Source organism: Ochotona curzoniae, unplaced genomic scaffold (genome assembly GCF_017591425.1).
Source record: "Ochotona curzoniae isolate NIBS_2020 unplaced genomic scaffold, NIBS_Ocur_1.0 contig_2754, whole genome shotgun sequence".
Classification (NCBI taxonomy): domain Eukaryota; kingdom Metazoa; phylum Chordata; class Mammalia; order Lagomorpha; family Ochotonidae; genus Ochotona; species Ochotona curzoniae.
The window spans coordinates 22,358,734-22,375,687 of NW_024465582.1; the positions used below are offsets into that span (position 1 = coordinate 22,358,734).

Here is a 16,954-nt window from a genome sequence, read left to right on the forward strand (position 1 = left end):
AGTCTCTCCTCCACCTCTGTGGAAACACAGGGATGGCTTAGCTTTTCCTCTTGGTGGACTGTCTAGCAGGATTTATATTTTATTTTAGAAACCAAACTAACATATATTACTTATCCAATTAGGTGTATGTTTATGCGGTGGAGTGCAAACACTTGTTAAGATTTCAACATTTTTAATCATATTATGTCGTGTGGAATAGTTCCTCATCCTTAACAGGGTTCTTACTACTTGATCTCCTGAGAATATAAAAGGAAGTGGTCTGTATCCCATATAGCCCAATCTGTTTTTCCCCCAGTAATGCTTTATTGACATGTGTTAGATACATCTAAAATAGCAGGCTTGTGTAAGTGCTAAACAAATTGGCAAACTTGGGTCATTTTGCCAAGAGTTTGGACTTGGTACAGATGGAATTATCACTTGGTGTTCAAACAGTAGCTTATGTAAGAAGCTGAGCTGTCACTGCTCTATGTCATCTCTTTTATTGTCCTGTATTGTGCTATTTCCAGCAAGTTTAAGTGTGGTAAGGAAAAGGCAGTAGTGCACATTAATCTTTGAGACAATGTACTCACACCCCTTGTTATCTATTTTGAAGTAATTACCCCTTCTCTAAAGCTTCTGTCTTGAAGTCATTTTATATAGTAAAATTAATTCATTGCCTACTCCACTCTGAATATTATCACGAAAGTTTCAAAATCCATCCTCACAGAATTCTTAGTCAAAATAAGTTCATTTGAGGAAATGAATTATCATCTCAAATGTAATTATTTCTTCCTAAAGAACATAGTAATTGCTGTCCTTTGATTTTATATTTTTTATTTCCACCATAGACCTACATCTTGCAGGCTTGTATTCTTTTATGAAGTAAAAAAAAATAAATAAGAATATGTTACAGTCCAACTCAGTGCAGCAGGGATCCTCTGATAAAATAAGCCATACAACCTTGACTTTCTATGGCTGAGAAATAGCTAGAAGGTGGGCACAGGAATGAGGTAGTGGTGGAGAAGTGACAACAACACTGGAAAGGAAAGGAATGATTGATTTAGGAGTGCGACTGAGAAGTTGAGAAGCTATGGAACGGAAAGTGGAATTTCCTACACAGCAGGCTGCCGAACTGCCATGGGCAGTGCTCACAGTGCCCAAGACAACCAGGTGTGTCCTGTAACACAGGTGATGCCTTATGCAGGAACAGACAAGTTACAAAAAGAAACGGGAAGATTAAGCTATGATGCAGAATGATGGGCTGGTCTATGTTTAATCACGCGGCACGTTATGAAATGCCACTGGAAAAAACATAACCATCTCGTGCGTCTTTGGCTGTCTACGCTGTATTTTGGAATGGAATGTTATTTTTCAACCATTTTCAATGCTGCTATCATTTTGAATTATGATTCTGTCTTTTTTATTTTAGCTATGAAGACGGCCAAGTGGGAGATGCAAATATTAACACACAAGAAGGAGGCATTCACAAAGAGATCCTCCGAGTAATTGGTAATCAAACTGCTACTGGTTAAAGAACCATCATTTAATTCACATGATTTGAAAGCCTTCCTCGGGTTCAAAGCTGGATTTTGAACTGAAGAAGATGATAAAATTATCTATTGTTATTATAAACAAAATTAATCCTTTGAATACTGATTTTTTTTTCTTAGCATTTCTAAGTATCTCATTAAATACCTGAAATGGTTTAAACTTTATCAACTGTAGGTTATGGAACCTAGTAATAAAATTACAAATAGCACTTAAACTGAAGTTTGGGTTGCTACACAATAAACATATTGAAAACAACAGTTTTGTGCTGATATTTTTATATTAAATGCATCCATTGGCCATTTGGTATTATGGAGTGACATTTTAGGATGCCTAGGTGGAGGAGAACATTTTGCAATGGAGCTTACATCTTCTCAGAGGCTCTGTGACTGGCGTTGTCTCTGCCCATTCTACCATGCTTCAGAATTAGTGAAGTGTAATTTCAGTGGAGAGTAACATTCCCCAGTCTCCTACTATTTTTTTTTGTCTTACACAAACTCCAATAGATGTAAGTACCAGTGCTTCCCTGAAAAGGATGTGGTGTCGGTTTCTACAAATTTGTGCTCTAGGAGGTGTGAGCTACGTGTGTATACATCCACACGTGTGTTTTTTGACTAAGAGGCAGCATAGCATTACCAACCTATCCTTGTGAGTGAAAAGAAGCTAATGTTTAGGAAGCAATAAATCTGGATAGGAGCCTGATTTGCCACCACTCATTCACTGAAGATATTTGCTGAGAATCTTTCTGCTTGTTTGAAGAAATGTGCCATTGGTTAAAATAAAAGAAAATATTTTAAAATATCACCTAAAAGTCATAATTTGGGGAACATAGGTGCCTCTGGTAGACTAATTGTACATTCAAGTGATCATATGTTTAAACAAAAGCCCTCAGGAACTAAGCTAGACAGCATTTGGCTTTTATTTCCTTCAATGAAATGTTTAAATAATTATTTATATCATGGCAGCATTTTTATGTGTATTCATCCATATTTGTTCATTATTTATGTTGAGAAAGAGGACAAATTTTGAAGCTTTTTTATAGTTAAAGAATTTTTACATATTTGTATAAAGAATAGCACCAGCTCTTGGGCATTTTCCTTTCAAAAGTTATGCGTCCACCAAAGTAATTTTTATTTCTTTGAGTCCTGGAGTTTTTATTAATTTTCAGTTTCACTTGATAGTTTGTTTTTCCTATGTGACGCCTTTGGAATAAGGCCATTCACAAAAGTTTGAGTTGGTGAGCCTGACACTGTATTCAGACTCTGAAGCAAGGCTCATATCTGGCATTAATTTACATAAGAGGAAAAGGTAAAAATGTCTGGTCATTTACAAGCATAATGTGATAACTTCAGTGTTTATTCCCTTCGTTTGTCTGGCATTAAAGGGGAGGAAAAGGTCATACTCGTTGTTTAACAATTCCAGCTTAGGAAATATTTCCTAACGGTTTGTTTTTCTTACATTGTAAATAATTGATATGCCACTTACTTCTGCAAGAATGAGCTTCGAGTGGCTGGGGTATTAATCATTTGGATAGTATCTGTTTAAAACATTTACCTGTTCTAACTTGTACTTCTGAGTGCAAGGCCAGACTAGCAAGGTGCAGACACTTCAGTATCGTATGACCAATTTACTCGAAGTTTGTGTTAAGACTGGAAGACTGCTTCTTCCTACTGAAACTTCCCCTGTACCCAAAATCATGTTACCTATTCTTTAGAAGCTTTTTTTTTTAGTGGCGAAATTATTTTTCAAAAAAATTTTTTTGCGTATGTTGTGCAGAACATAAACCCGAAGTTCAGGATTTGGGCATGGGGAGACTTAAAACTCTACCTGTCTGGCCACTGAGAACACCAAGGATCTGCAAAAACTCTGTAGACAGCCTTCAAGTGAGATTTCAAACCTAGTGTTTCAATCCCTTATGGTTTTATTTAACAGTTGAGTGATTGTAAGGAATATAATGTTAGAATCTGAACTGGGGGATCAACTTGCAGGACTTCAAAGAAACAGTTTAGGGGTGGGGAGCTGGCATAAGGAAATCTTCTGCCAACTTGAAAGAGAATGAAATGCTTCATAAGCAGTAGAAGTAGATTCATCAACCCAAGCAAGCATAGCGGTTGATTTTTCTCTGCCTGTTCGATATAATAGCAATTGGCATCTTTAACAACAAAACAACAAAAATAATTTCCAATGATCATGGTTTTCTTTCCAAAATTTATGCCCGAACCTCTGTAAACAAACATTCCCAACATTCAAACTTGAACTTTAAAACATTGCTAATACTTCTCATGTACTACCGAGGATGCTTTTCTTTATTTCTAAAGAATCCGGTTTCAGTAAATGGCACTGAGATGTATTCCCTCAGGAGGATTTTGCCCCCACGATCCACACAGGGCTTTCCAACTTAAAGATGTACAAAACGTTTTCATCATGCCTTGATTCAGTCAGATCGTAAAGACGGTTGATTATTCCATTTGCTCATTATTTGCTGATGCCAAACATATTGTATTTAACAGTATAGACGTTGCCACCAGATAATAACTCACGTGTGTTCAGTTTTGAAGCATGGGAAACTGAACCCCAGGAGTTCTTCTTGCTCCTCTTGCTTTACTGATTTTGTAAATGTTTTATTACAAATAATCTTTCCCTCTGCATTGCACAAATAGAAAGAGGAAAATGGACATTTCAGAAGAAAAAAGTAGTAATACACGAAACATCTAAAGCTGTCGAAAGCCTTCTGTTAAGGTACTTGTAGTGTCTTAGAGTTAATCTGTTGGAATACATTTTATTTTTGTTGTTTGATATATCTCAGTAGAATTTTGCATTTGAAGGTGATTTCCCAAATTAAAATTTGACCTTAAGAGGGTAGCATCCTAACAACTCCTAAATACCATGTGGTGTAAGAACCTCACCCAGTCTGTTGTTACTACTCTAAATGTTTTGATCTGAAAAAAATAAGAATTTGGAGATTAAATTCTTCAGATTTTCTTCTCTTTACTGTATAAGCCTATGAAAGAAGCTTAGCAGCATTTTATATAGAAGGAATATTTTTAAAACCATGTGGGATCTGAGGAAATTATAAGGAAACACTCATAATTCTGATTAAAAATCTGGAGAGCATCATTGGAAAGAAATTTGGTGTAAGAGCCATTCAACCTTAGACCTTCTATTACCTGAACAAATACAAATTCAGTGGCAGTGTTTGAAGCACATCTTAAAAAGCATTAGGATATTTGAATGTCCCATTGAATTTCTTCATTCTAGCATTGCCTTGAGACAAATAAGGGACTACTAAGGCAGATTGGGCTTTTGGTAGAAGGAATAGAGTGAATTTTATTAATAGAAGTAATCAAATAATTCAACAGTTAATGTTTCAGACATAAATGTTGTCAGTTGCTTCTGAACAATGCTATATTGTAGATATTTCAGACACTACTGATGAATGACATAGTTAACACACAATGAGTTTTTGGAAAGTCTTTCAGGTTGAAAAATTTGAAATTAACTGGTTCATTTTAAGATTAGTTATCTAAATAGGTCAGTTTTATGTCCATTCATGTGAGCGTAAAAATTTTCACTCTGAAGCATTAAAGAATAAAAAGCCTAATTGCTATCACAGAATGACAGCTGGAATATTTAACTGTTTTGTTGGCATTTTAATGCCCGATAAATTTTTCTTGGATTATATGTAGGTTTGATGTATATTATTACCCAATAAATTTTTTCTTAGAGGTTTTGCACACACTATGAAACATTAGGATAAGTTTTTGCAGGTCAAAAGTATTTCAAGTAGTTTTTAGACAAAACATATCCATGAGTGTGAAAAGCTGTGTTGAAGAATAGATTACATTACACACTTACCAGCTAGGCAGTAAAAAATAGTGCTTATTTACACAGTCAACATAATTTAATGTTTTAAAAATAAATTTTTCAATCTGCCAGATATTTAATGTATCATTTGAGATTTTAAAAAAATGCAGCCACTCCTTTATGTAAACATTGAAATATGCCTGTGTTTCTTTAACTATACAGACTTCTTCACAATATTTTTTTTTTTTTACTTTTGTGCAGAAAATAGTATTGCAACCTGCTATTTAGCCTTTGGTGCCTTAGAGTTATTATAAATATTTAACAATATGTACACAGTGTAAATACTGCCAGGAGAGATCACTGAGGCCAAATATTTTCTCTACTCAGTTTTTATTGCACTTGCTTTCTATTGCTACTTAAGCCTCTTTTATCCAGCTTTGTAATAGTTCCACCATTGTAGCCAATGTAAATGTTTACTTTCAATAAATCTGAATTTGTTCAACAAGTACCGTATATGTGGGCACTATTTTGAAAACTCGGTGAGGCCTTAGGTACTCCTCTTGACGAATCTTACTTCTGGGGTCTACATCTTGAAGGTCATTAACAAACTAAAACTGATTTTGCTCCCTCCAGTTTAAAAAAAAATGCTTTTAAAATAAAGGGGAGGAAAGGAAAAAGCTTTTTACAATATTCCCCATATAGTTGTAATAGAATTAATTGGTCACATGAGTGCTATTTTATTTCAAATTCTGCCAAGGAGTTTATGATTGAAATAAAAGTCTTATATAAGTTGCAGATTTGCTCTATTCATAACATCTGGACATTATATCAAAAGAAGCATTTCAAATGAACTATCCTGAATTTTCTAAGTATTTCTGATTTGATTAGTCAGTGGAAAAGAATTTTTTTCATAGATCTTACTGAGTAAAATATTCTTGCATTAAAAATGTGATTCTCCAAATACTCTTACAATGAATATTTATGAAGAACTAAGTTTATATTCTCATGTTAATAAACTCTTACGCTAACTCTATGAACTAAGAAACTTTGGGGAATAAACCTCTATTTCTTTCCCCTCCGTCCCCTACTATCTCTCCCTATATTACAACAGTAGATCCTTTAGCAACAGTTACAAGTCCATCATGACACTGTAGGTATGAGCAATGATAGAAAGTCCAGCATCTTATTGTCAAAGTGTGTTTAGCAGTTTCAGTAGGAGTCCCCCTTTACTCTGCAGTAGAGATGATGCTTACTGCAGTGTAACACTTCTTTCTCTTAAAGCCGATTCCAGTTACTCTAGTCTAAAGAGTATCAGATTGTATGTTGTCCCTAAGGAAACTTTGACCTAATTGTGAGACCCCACAATTCTCATTGTGAAAAGAAATAAAACATGTGAAAATCAGGTCGAGGATGCAGAATGGAAAAGTTAATTCCAGCAACAATTGTCCATATCGCAGCAATGGAAGAAACGCCTTGGGAAGTCCAAAGCTTTAGTAGGACATGGAATAGTAGGCAGACTCCCAACACGGGAGGACTCTAAAACAACTGAGAAAAAGTATTATGTCTATGAAAATCAACTTAAAATTTGCAGGATTTCAGCAAACTTAAAACAAAAACAACAAACCTTTCTGGTGTTTCTGCATTGATTGAAATGAAAACAGCTTTTCCAATGGCTTTCTGAACCCTGAATTAAATCCAATTCCAACACAATATATAATAAACTCTAGAGGTTATACGACCACTACGATGCACAATAAACTGCCAAGTTTTTGTGGCCAAAATGTTTGGATATAGTGTTAATAATTTTTATGTTAGAAAACATTATAATTTTTAAAAATTTCTTTCTGTTTCATGATTTAGTCTTACTGACTTAACTCTGACTTTGACCTAAAAATTCAAAATACATATACTTGAATTTCAGATACAGGGAGATCCTCCCCCCGCCCAAGAGAGAGAGAGATTTTTGTGTCATTTATTATAAGTGGTACTTTAGAAAACACTTTTATGTCAGTTGTCTGACATTTCCTTCATAAAAAAAGTGTGAAATATGTTAGCAGCTACCCTATGTCTTATAGATGTGGAATTAAATACCTTGCTTAAGATATTACTGTTCTCCAAATCTAATATCAAGGCTTGTGGACCTCAGCTCTTTCTAATGGTAGGTTCATTGTTGTCAATATCCCAGATTGCTAAGACAGCAAAGACAGAGTAGAGCGAGGAAGGAGTCGGTGAGGAGCTGGGACAGACTGCCTAGAAGAGCTCTGTCAGAGAAATTGAGAGCTCTGTTGCATAGGCCAGGTGTGATTTTATTCTACCTAGTTGGAAGGAAAAGGTGTCTGCGCTGGATGCCATTGGCCATGGAAAAATCAGTCCTTGGGTGACTGACGCCAAGAAACTGATTTTGTGCAACTTTTGATTACAACTCTTCAGTACATCATAGTGCCTCAATGAAAACTTACCTGGGGGCCTAGCATAGTAGCCTAGCAGCTAAAGTCCTTGCCTGACATGCAACGGGATCCCACATGGCCGCCAGTTCTAATCCTGGCAGACCCTCTTCCCATGCTTGTAACCTGGAAAAGCAGTCAAGGACAGCCCAAAGCCTTGGGACCCTGTACCTGCATGGGAGACCGGGAAGAAGCTTCCGGCTCCTGGCTTTGGATCAGCTCTATGCTGGCCACTCAGGCTACTTGGGGATCAATAGTCTCTCTTTCTTTCTGTATATTTGATTTTCCAATAAAAGTAAAAAAAATCTTTTTTTTTTAAGAACTCACATGGAGTTCTACTTGTTTGGCTCCACCTCTCTCTTCAGTCTTGTTTTCAGTATGAGGATCCTTAAATTCAACAACGGATAACTCGGTTTTTCGGAGAAGTCCATCGTTTTGAATATCCTCTCACATGCTTTTTATGTGTGCCCCACTCCCCATCTCTGACTTGTAATTCTCTGTCCCTCAGTTTATTTTCAGTTCTTGTAAAACCTTTCCTTGCATTTCCAGTCTGTACCAAACACTGCTAACTCTCAGAGTATCCAACCTTACCCCATCAAACTCCTCTTGGTGAACAGTGTCGAAAAGGTTTATTGAATTGTCTGCTTCATTCCCTCAGCTACTTCTAATTCGATCAGGCAGAAATTGTTTTCAAAATCTACTAAAAGTTTGCAATGCAGGATACACACGTATATCAGCACACAAATTATGTCTTCCAAACATGCCTTTCGTGTATAATATTATTAAAACTGGAAAATCTTTCCCTATCTCTCCTCTACATAAATCTCCCTTTCAAATAAAAATAAATCTTAAAAAAAAATGACAATCATTAAGATGTGTCTTCCAGATAGCATATACTTTATTCACAAATCTAAATAAATATCCATCAAGGGGACAAATACAACAGGCATCATTATCACCACCACCATCATCCTGAGTTCCCAATCTCTCTGGTAGGATGAGGTATGAGTTGTCAGATACCTGTCAATGCTGATTCTCTCTTGTCTCCCACGTGTATTGTTTTCACCTTTACACCAAGCAATGCCTGAACTGGAAGGTGATTTTGAGAACCCAGAATCAAACGTAAAACTGGGACTTTCACGTGTGTAATTCAGTGCTAGTCGTTTGCCTAACCCAAGGATCATTGCTTTGCTAAGTAATTACTTTAAATAATGAGCTTCCCCAGCACATTTTAGAGTTCATTTACATGTCATTAAATACTTGATACCCAACAAAGAGAGCTGCTTTAAGCTATAGTACAAATATTACCAATAAAAATAAATCAGGGATGGAATTAAGCACATCTATAAATATACATCAATGAGAAAATGAATTTCCTTCCAAAGGAGTTGCGTTCTTTCAATGTGGTATAAATTGTAACAACCTGAATTTTATTACACATACCCCTTGATGACATCGAGCTTAATTTTTGCAGCTGTGGAATGCGGAACACTTTTATTCTTTATGTATTTCCTGGTTGACTTTAGGGATACGTATTTCATTTTAGTTGTAGGCTTACAGCTTAGTCAGTTTTCTGGTTCTAATATATGGTAACCCTGGAATGGTATAGCTTTATGCAGTTTACTATTTGGAATCTTTCCTTGAGTTGCAGCCTTTTACATGACTACCCATAATTTAAGGTCAAGCTCACGTACCCTTAAGTCTATGGATATTTCCTGGATCACTCAGCCGTAAAAGATATCTCCGTGTTCCAAATTCCTGCAACACTTTGCAGTTCTGCAGCACTGACTCAGAGCTAGTGCTGTCTGTAGTTCTGTGTATTAAAAAAGAAGAAGAAAAGAAAGAAAAAAAGAGGCCTTTGTAAACAGTGTATTCTGCCACCACTGGTAGTCTCCCTGTTACGTTGCACTTGGTATCATAAATTTTATGTGTTAAGTATCCAGTGCTTAGTCTTCAAAACTGCCCACCTAAAAACCTTATTAGGTGTCCACTAGCATTATTAAAGAAAGTGACAGTGTCCTTCCTGCGTCTTTGAACTGAAAGTGACCACAATGCGTCTACCCCCTCAACATTTTGTACACTTCTCCCCAATCAGGGTGATTTCAGGGTGAATCAAAGGTTTACCATACAGCTTCACACTACAATACTGAATAACAGGTCCACCATCTTTATTCCATCAACTCTATGAAAATGTCCTGAATTTGTCAAGAATGAAATAAAACTACATATTAAGCAAGAACTAAGATGTTGAGTATGAATACTGATATTTGGAAAGCATCTGAAAACACACAGTTCTTTTAATATGTGAAATTTTCAAAAGGTTTGTAAGCAAACAGTTTCATAGGTATACTGATTTGTGCTTATTTACAGTGTTGGCCTGAGTAATCCTGAGAATGAGGGTTTAGAAGAGTACCCCAACACATCTTCCCATCCCATCAAAATAGCATCACAGACTTCTTAATAATCACATTTTTTTTCTGTTCAAGGCACTTTCATTCCTAAAGTCGACAGGCTGAAAACCATTCCTCTTGCTCACTATGTCCACACAGTTCCCAAGTATTGTCAAGTCTGTCGAGAATATTCTTGGTCCCACCTGAGCCACCATGATTCTGTGACAGCTCTAAGTTTTTTTCAATTATATATTCAAAACACTTTTTCAATTCGTGAGAGATACTAGGCTCTGAAAGATGTTTTATTTTTTCAAGGAGATTTATTTTATTTCTATTTAAAAGGCAGATTTACGGAAATAAAGACAGGCAGAGAGAGAGATCTTCCATCCACTGGTTCAATCCCCCAGTGGGTGCAACAGCCAGAGCTGGGGAAATTTAAAGCCAGGAGCCAGGAATCAGGAATTTCTTCTGGGGACTTCTAGGCGGGTGCAGAGGACCAAGGCAATGAGTCACTGTTCATTGCTTCCCCAGGCTGTAAGCAGAAAGCTCAGGAGTGGAAGAGCAGAGACACAAACTGGTTCCCATATGAGATGTTGGCACTGTGGACAGAGGATTATCCTGCTGCACTGGCCCCTGAAAGATGTTCTCAAGCCGCTATTTTTCACCTTCAAGCTACAATTCCTGCTTAAAGGAGTATATGATCTCCAATAGAAATTGCAGTTCCATATGTGGTACCATATCATTGGTAAATGGAAGAAAAGGCTTTCGACTTATGCAAACTTCAGCATGCACAAAATATTAAAAAATAATTATTGATTAGGCAAAACAAGCTAGCAGGTTAAATGAGTATTAAGATAAGAAAAAATCACATATAAGGAAGACTCGTATGTAGTCAAATTTTAGCTGTGTTCATCTATGCATTCCTACTTCTCTGAGTGTTCAACCATTAGCAAGGAGAACATTCTGTTCATTTATTCCATTTATCTGTCCTTGACACACTCTCCATTTACTTTGCTTTGCTTTTTAAAGATTTTTATTTATTTCCATTACAAAGGCAGAGTTACACACAGAGAGAGAGAGAGAGACAGAGAGAGAGAGAGAGAAAGAGATCTTCTATCTGCTCGTCCACTCCCAGAAGGCCACCAAAGCCAGGGCTGGACTGACTGGTCTGAAGAAACAAGCAGAAACCAATTTCTGATCTCCTACATGGATTCTGGGGTTCAAGAATCTGGGCCATTGCTGCTTTCCCAGGCTATCAGAAGGGAGCTGGGTTGCAAGTAGAGCAGCCGGGGCTCGAACTGGCACTTAGATGTTGACACCACAGCCAGAACTTTCTCACCTGCTTCTTTATGTCCTCCACCCTCCACCCTGCAACTCCAATCACTCTGAAACAAAAATAAGGACGGACAGTAAAAAACAAACACACAAAAAACAGGAAACAGCCTAGAAACCAACATGCTGAGTACAAACATGATTTCCTTCAACTGAAGTTAAGACACCTTTGATGGAAAGCTTTATTTATTTATTTGAAAATCAGAGTCAGAAAGAATGAGAGGCAACGAGAGACTGTTCATCTAATGGTGCACTCCCCATCTGGTCAGGAATGAGCCAGAATGAGGCCAGGAGTGAGAAGCACCCTGTGGTTCTTTTTCATGGGTTGCAGGGGCTCCAAGACTTGGTCCATCTTTAGCCACTTTTCCCAGACCATTATCAGGGAGCTGTATCAGAATGAAGCATGCAGGACAAGTGCCCGCACTTCTAGGGAATGGCCACATTGCAGGTGGCAGCCTTACCACACTCCAGCCCCTTTAGTAAAAGCGAAGGATTGGGGCCTGGTGCTGTGGCCTAGTGCCAAAAGTACTCACCTTGAATGTACCAGGATCCCATATGGGCGCCGGTTCTAATCCTGGTGGCCCCACTTCCTATCCAGCTCCCTGCTTGTGGCCTAGGAAAGCAGTCCAGGACAACTCAAAACCTTGGAACCATGTACCCAAGTGGGAGACTTGGAAGAGGCTCCTGGCTCCGGGTTTTGGGTCGGCGGAGTACTGGCTGTTGCACTCACTCGGGGAGCAAATCATCGGATGGAAGATCTTTCTGTCTCTCCTCTCTATATATCTGACTTCACAATAAAAATAAATAAATCTTTTTTTTAAAAAAGTGAAGGATTGGGCATTCAGACTGTCAGTTAAGACACTAGCTTCCCACTCACCCTCTTGAAACTCACCCCCTTGATCCTAACTCAGACTCTTGGAGGCAGTGATGGTAGCTCAACTACTTATGTCTGTCATGCATTGAGACCTGAACTGGGTTCCTGGCTCTTGTGTTTGACCCTCCCTTCCCTGGTCAGTTGTAGAACAGAAAATGACAAATTCTCTTTCTCTGTTTCTTTCTCTGTCTCTGTCTCCCCCCCACCGCCCCGCCTCAAAATACTAAGAATTTAAATATATGTATAGGTATGCATATAATTACAGGTATCACTATACCTGGACAATCTGATATGTACTGGGTATATATAAAAGTAATGGCACCTCAATCCTCAATCTTCAGCATTGCCCAGTGTTTCTTCATAGGTAATATATACGACTGCTGTCAGGGAAGTGAACAAATTAAGTTAATAAATAATCAGGTCTAGACTGAACAAGGTCTCGTGTCCAAGACAAAAGTTTGACTTTATTTGCAGTCACTGAAAATTTTCAGGCAAAAAAACAAAATCACGTGAATACACACACACACACACACACACACACACACACACACACACCTCCTTTTTTAATACACCCATTTCAGATAAAATAATAAAATCTAAGCATTTATGATCACTTAATGGCCACTTTTTGTTTTTGCTTTTGTCAAAACAAGCAACCTGCTGAATATTTCATCTCAAAATAACCCTCAGTGGCAAGGTAGGCTTCGGGTTGAGGAGCCTGTTGTGAATAGCAATTACTTAATACCCTTGGGTTTCATGCTGCTCTATCACAACAAACATGAGCCCTTTTTTATTTTTAACCACTGATGCATCATCTTGTAATGTCAAAGGTGTGCTTCTTCACTAGCTGCCGGATGGTCACGTTGTTAAAACTGCACAGGAATGTAATTCACACAGTGGAACTATAAAAGAGTTGGGAAGAAACACTGTAGGGGTATCTTAGAATAATGTTTTTATAGCTATGTTAACATAGAACCTTTACTAATGATATAATATAGTTCCAGTAACTGGAAGGACACCTGAGCTCTTGTTAGTGCATATGAGAAAATTAAAGCAAATAATCCATGAAGTGTGTGGTGTCACCTGCAGTGAAAAAAACCTAAGTATTTCATTGCTTGTTTACTATATTGAACTTATATATGATTGACTCAGATGCTTAGTTTAGTGCCTTGTTGAAATTCAAAGTGAGGAGAGAAGGGCAGCGATTCATAACTGGTGAACTATCAAAACCACTTGAGCAAGGATCTCAGAGCATGCTCCACATCGGAGACCAGGGATGGGTGGGAGACTGGATGGGGCTTCTCCCTCAATATTCCCTTTACCTTAGATATATGAATAAAATAAAAAAGAAAGAAATTCAAAGCGAGACTCAACATTTTTGTGCATATCAAGTATGAAGAGGTCAGTGGCAGCTCCTGGATCCCTGCTTAGGCTGTTTTCTGTGTCTATCTCCTCATTTTGTGCAGGAACACAGAATGTCAGCATTAACAAGTTCTTAAGACTTTCCTGCCATCTGGACTTTTCCGCACACCACCTCCTCCCGCCCCAATTGACTCTTAACCATGACATTATGTTTCGACTTCCTCACTAGGGAACTTAACAGGGAATTTAGATGATACATTTCCCAGCTTCCTAAATGAAGACCTCATCATACTCCCTTACTTGTCAAGTCTCATCTTAACACTTGTGAGGAAGAAGCATCTTCAAATAGCTGAACCAGCTTAAGAGATGGTTTTAGCATAGAGGCCGTTACTATCATTTGAAAGTTGTTCTATGTGAGACCGATTGAGCCTGTTCTCATTTCAGAGATTCCGATGACATTAAGGTGAGAGCTCTTGTTCATGGGTCTCGAAGATTCCCTTGTTATCTTAGTCTATTTTTTCCCAACTGTTCATACTGAGTCTTTTTTATTGTTATATGACTCGGTTCACTGATTCTTTCCCATGTTCCCTACATTCTGCTGTTAAGATTTTTGTTCTGGTTATGGCATTTTTTGATTCTGTTTTATACTTGCTTTTTCTCTGCTGTTATTCTCCGTCATTGAAAGGATTTCCATCTTTTAATTTCAAGTATTTTCATAATTATTCTATGATTTTGGCATGATTTTAAATTTATATCATTGATATTTTCTTTATTATTATTTCCTTTCAGAGATAAAGAGCAAAACAACAGAAGCACATAGACTTTTGTCCTCTAGCTCATTGCTAAAATGCATGCAATATATGGGCTTGGGCTACATCCAAGCCAGGAGCCAGAAACTTCATTCAGGTCCCCAAGTAGGAAACAATATAGATACCAACAAAGTATCTATTTTGTATATTGCAGGGACCCAAACAAGGAAGACACCATCTGCTGCCTTCCAAGGATGTAATTAGTAGGAAACTCGTTTGGAAACAGCTGGAACTCAAACCAGGCACTCCAACATGTAATGCAGACAACCCAAGATCCCTCCTAACCACTGGCCCAACATCTGCCTTGATTGGTGCTTTAAAACGTTTGTCAGAGAATTATAACATTTCTGTCATCCAAGTGTCCCCATGGCCTGTCTTTTCTCATTTTTTGAGATCTTAGTTCTTCTATGAGAAGTCAGTTTTAATTGAAATGTGGGCAATTTAAGTGCTAGCTCTAATTCTCTAGATTCCTATATAGCATGTTTTAGCTGGAGGTTGTTTGGCTCCTCTCTCACTGTGGAAGCAGTGGGATTACTTTATGACTGTCAGATTTGGATACAACTCTGGGTTCTCTATGGGGCTTCTCATGAATGTCAAAGTAGCTTCTACTCGTGGTCTTGGCCTGGGTCAGTGTTAGCTGTTCACAGCATGTATGGAATGAATTGGAACAACTGTCTCTCTCCTCCCCACCACTTTTCAAATAAATAAATAAACAAACGAGATCTCTGCCAGTCTGTCTTTCAAATAAATCAACCTTTTTAGACATATGATTACCGGTGTCATAGTGATTGCAAGTATTTTATCAAATTTTTAATGAGCTTCAATTTTATTTAAAATACGAATATACAGAAGATTATTTATGTAGTCAAATCCTTTGCAATTTTTGCCTTTATAGAAAGCTTGAAAATGCTTTCTCTATCCAAATACCAGCTGTACATTTGTTTACATTTTCTTTTAGATTTTTTAAATGACTGCATATTATTTTCACTCTTTTTATTCACATGAAATTAATTTTGGCTCATGATGCTAGGAAAGAAATTTTTTGAAATGTGCTTTTAGGCGTGGAATGCTTGATTGTATTAAGAATTAGAAAATATTTCCACCGAGGCTCAATCCAGGGCAAATTCTTGAGATAATAACTACACACTGTGTTACTCACTTGCCAGAGGTACTAACCGAACCAACTCTTCCTAATAATGTATCTGAATTTGCTTTGGTTGCTATTGTAATTGATGAGGTGGGGGCCTTGCTAGAGCTGTGAGGAATTTGCATCTGCTACAAAGGAAAATGTTCAGAATGAAAAGCCTGTGTGGATAATGAAGGGTGCTTTAAGTTGGACTGGCAGGATACTGGGTAGGACACCTTGCCAGCTCTCCTATTATTTAGCATGGCATTCAAAGGAGAAATTAACTGTGCAGAAATATTAACGAAGGGATTTACTGTAAGCATCTTGATCCAAATTTAGGCAATAGCTGAAAGACAATCAAGATGCTTCCGTCCCCCCCGCCACCACACACACACACAATTTTCAGTCTTTGTTATGAATTATGGGGCTGGACTGTACTTATTATTTTGGCCACTTGCACAAAGGCCAGGCCACTCTGACCATCATGCAGGTGCAGGTCAGCCCATGTGGGGACTGCCTTTTTGAGATATTAGGAAGATATTCCAGGCAGCAGACACAGAAATGAAATAGATTATGGCACTCAGCTTTTTTTTTTTTTTTAACCTTCAATTCTAAGGTCTCATCAAAGACACAGGCTGAATACGCAATAATTCTTCTCCAGCTAATGCGTTAGGTGAAGAAGGGAGAACTCATAATTCTCTGTCAATCAGGGAAATACTGTCATAAAAGAGAATCCTATTGCTGAAGTTGAAAAAATAAAAAAGCTGCAACTATTACATGAAACTGTTGTAAAGACTTTCTAGAATACTGGAAGATATTTCTGGGCTAGACTACAATTTTTTAAAAAGATGCAAATACAGTCTGCTCACCAGTCTATGAATAAACATAAAGGGTGGTGGTAGTAGTAGATACGTAGTGTTTTTTTTTTTTTATTTCTGTTCCTTAAGTAATGGCTAATCTTTTGAAGATTTTCCATTTTTTATAGTTTTTATTAAGAATTCGAAATTACAGAAAACAGTTACTTTGATGTCTTGGAGTTGTTGGTGTCTGGAGTTTCAGAGCTAGTGTCAATAGACGTTGCAGAGTCTCCACCTGCAGCAATGAAATATTGTCTCCTTGAAGGCTGCCTCATCATTGTTTGTATTTTTATTTCTGCACAACTCAATGGTGGGTTGAAAGCAAATCCAATCTTACAGTAGATTTTAGTCTGATTTCATAAACAATGCCCAGATGGAGGCAAGTACAAGGGAAAAACAGAATTTCAATGAACTCATCTAGCAGCCCCT

At 37.5% G+C, this 16,954-nt stretch overlaps 1 protein-coding gene across 3 annotated transcripts in view; it reads left to right on the plus strand.

The window, feature by feature from the left end:
- The window catches only part of PARP8 (poly(ADP-ribose) polymerase family member 8), a 144,899-nt gene extending 143,117 nt beyond the window's left edge, over nt 1-1,782 (plus strand). For all 3 annotated transcript variants that reach the window (XM_040977524.1, XM_040977522.1, XM_040977523.1), the window contains one exon: nt 1,409-1,782. In XM_040977524.1, the coding sequence (XP_040833458.1) occupies nt 1,409-1,511 (103 nt within the window). In that variant the 3' untranslated portion in view covers nt 1,512-1,782. The remainder of the gene's footprint in view (nt 1-1,408) is intronic.
- The last annotated feature ends 15,172 nt before the right edge of the window (nt 1,783-16,954 follow it).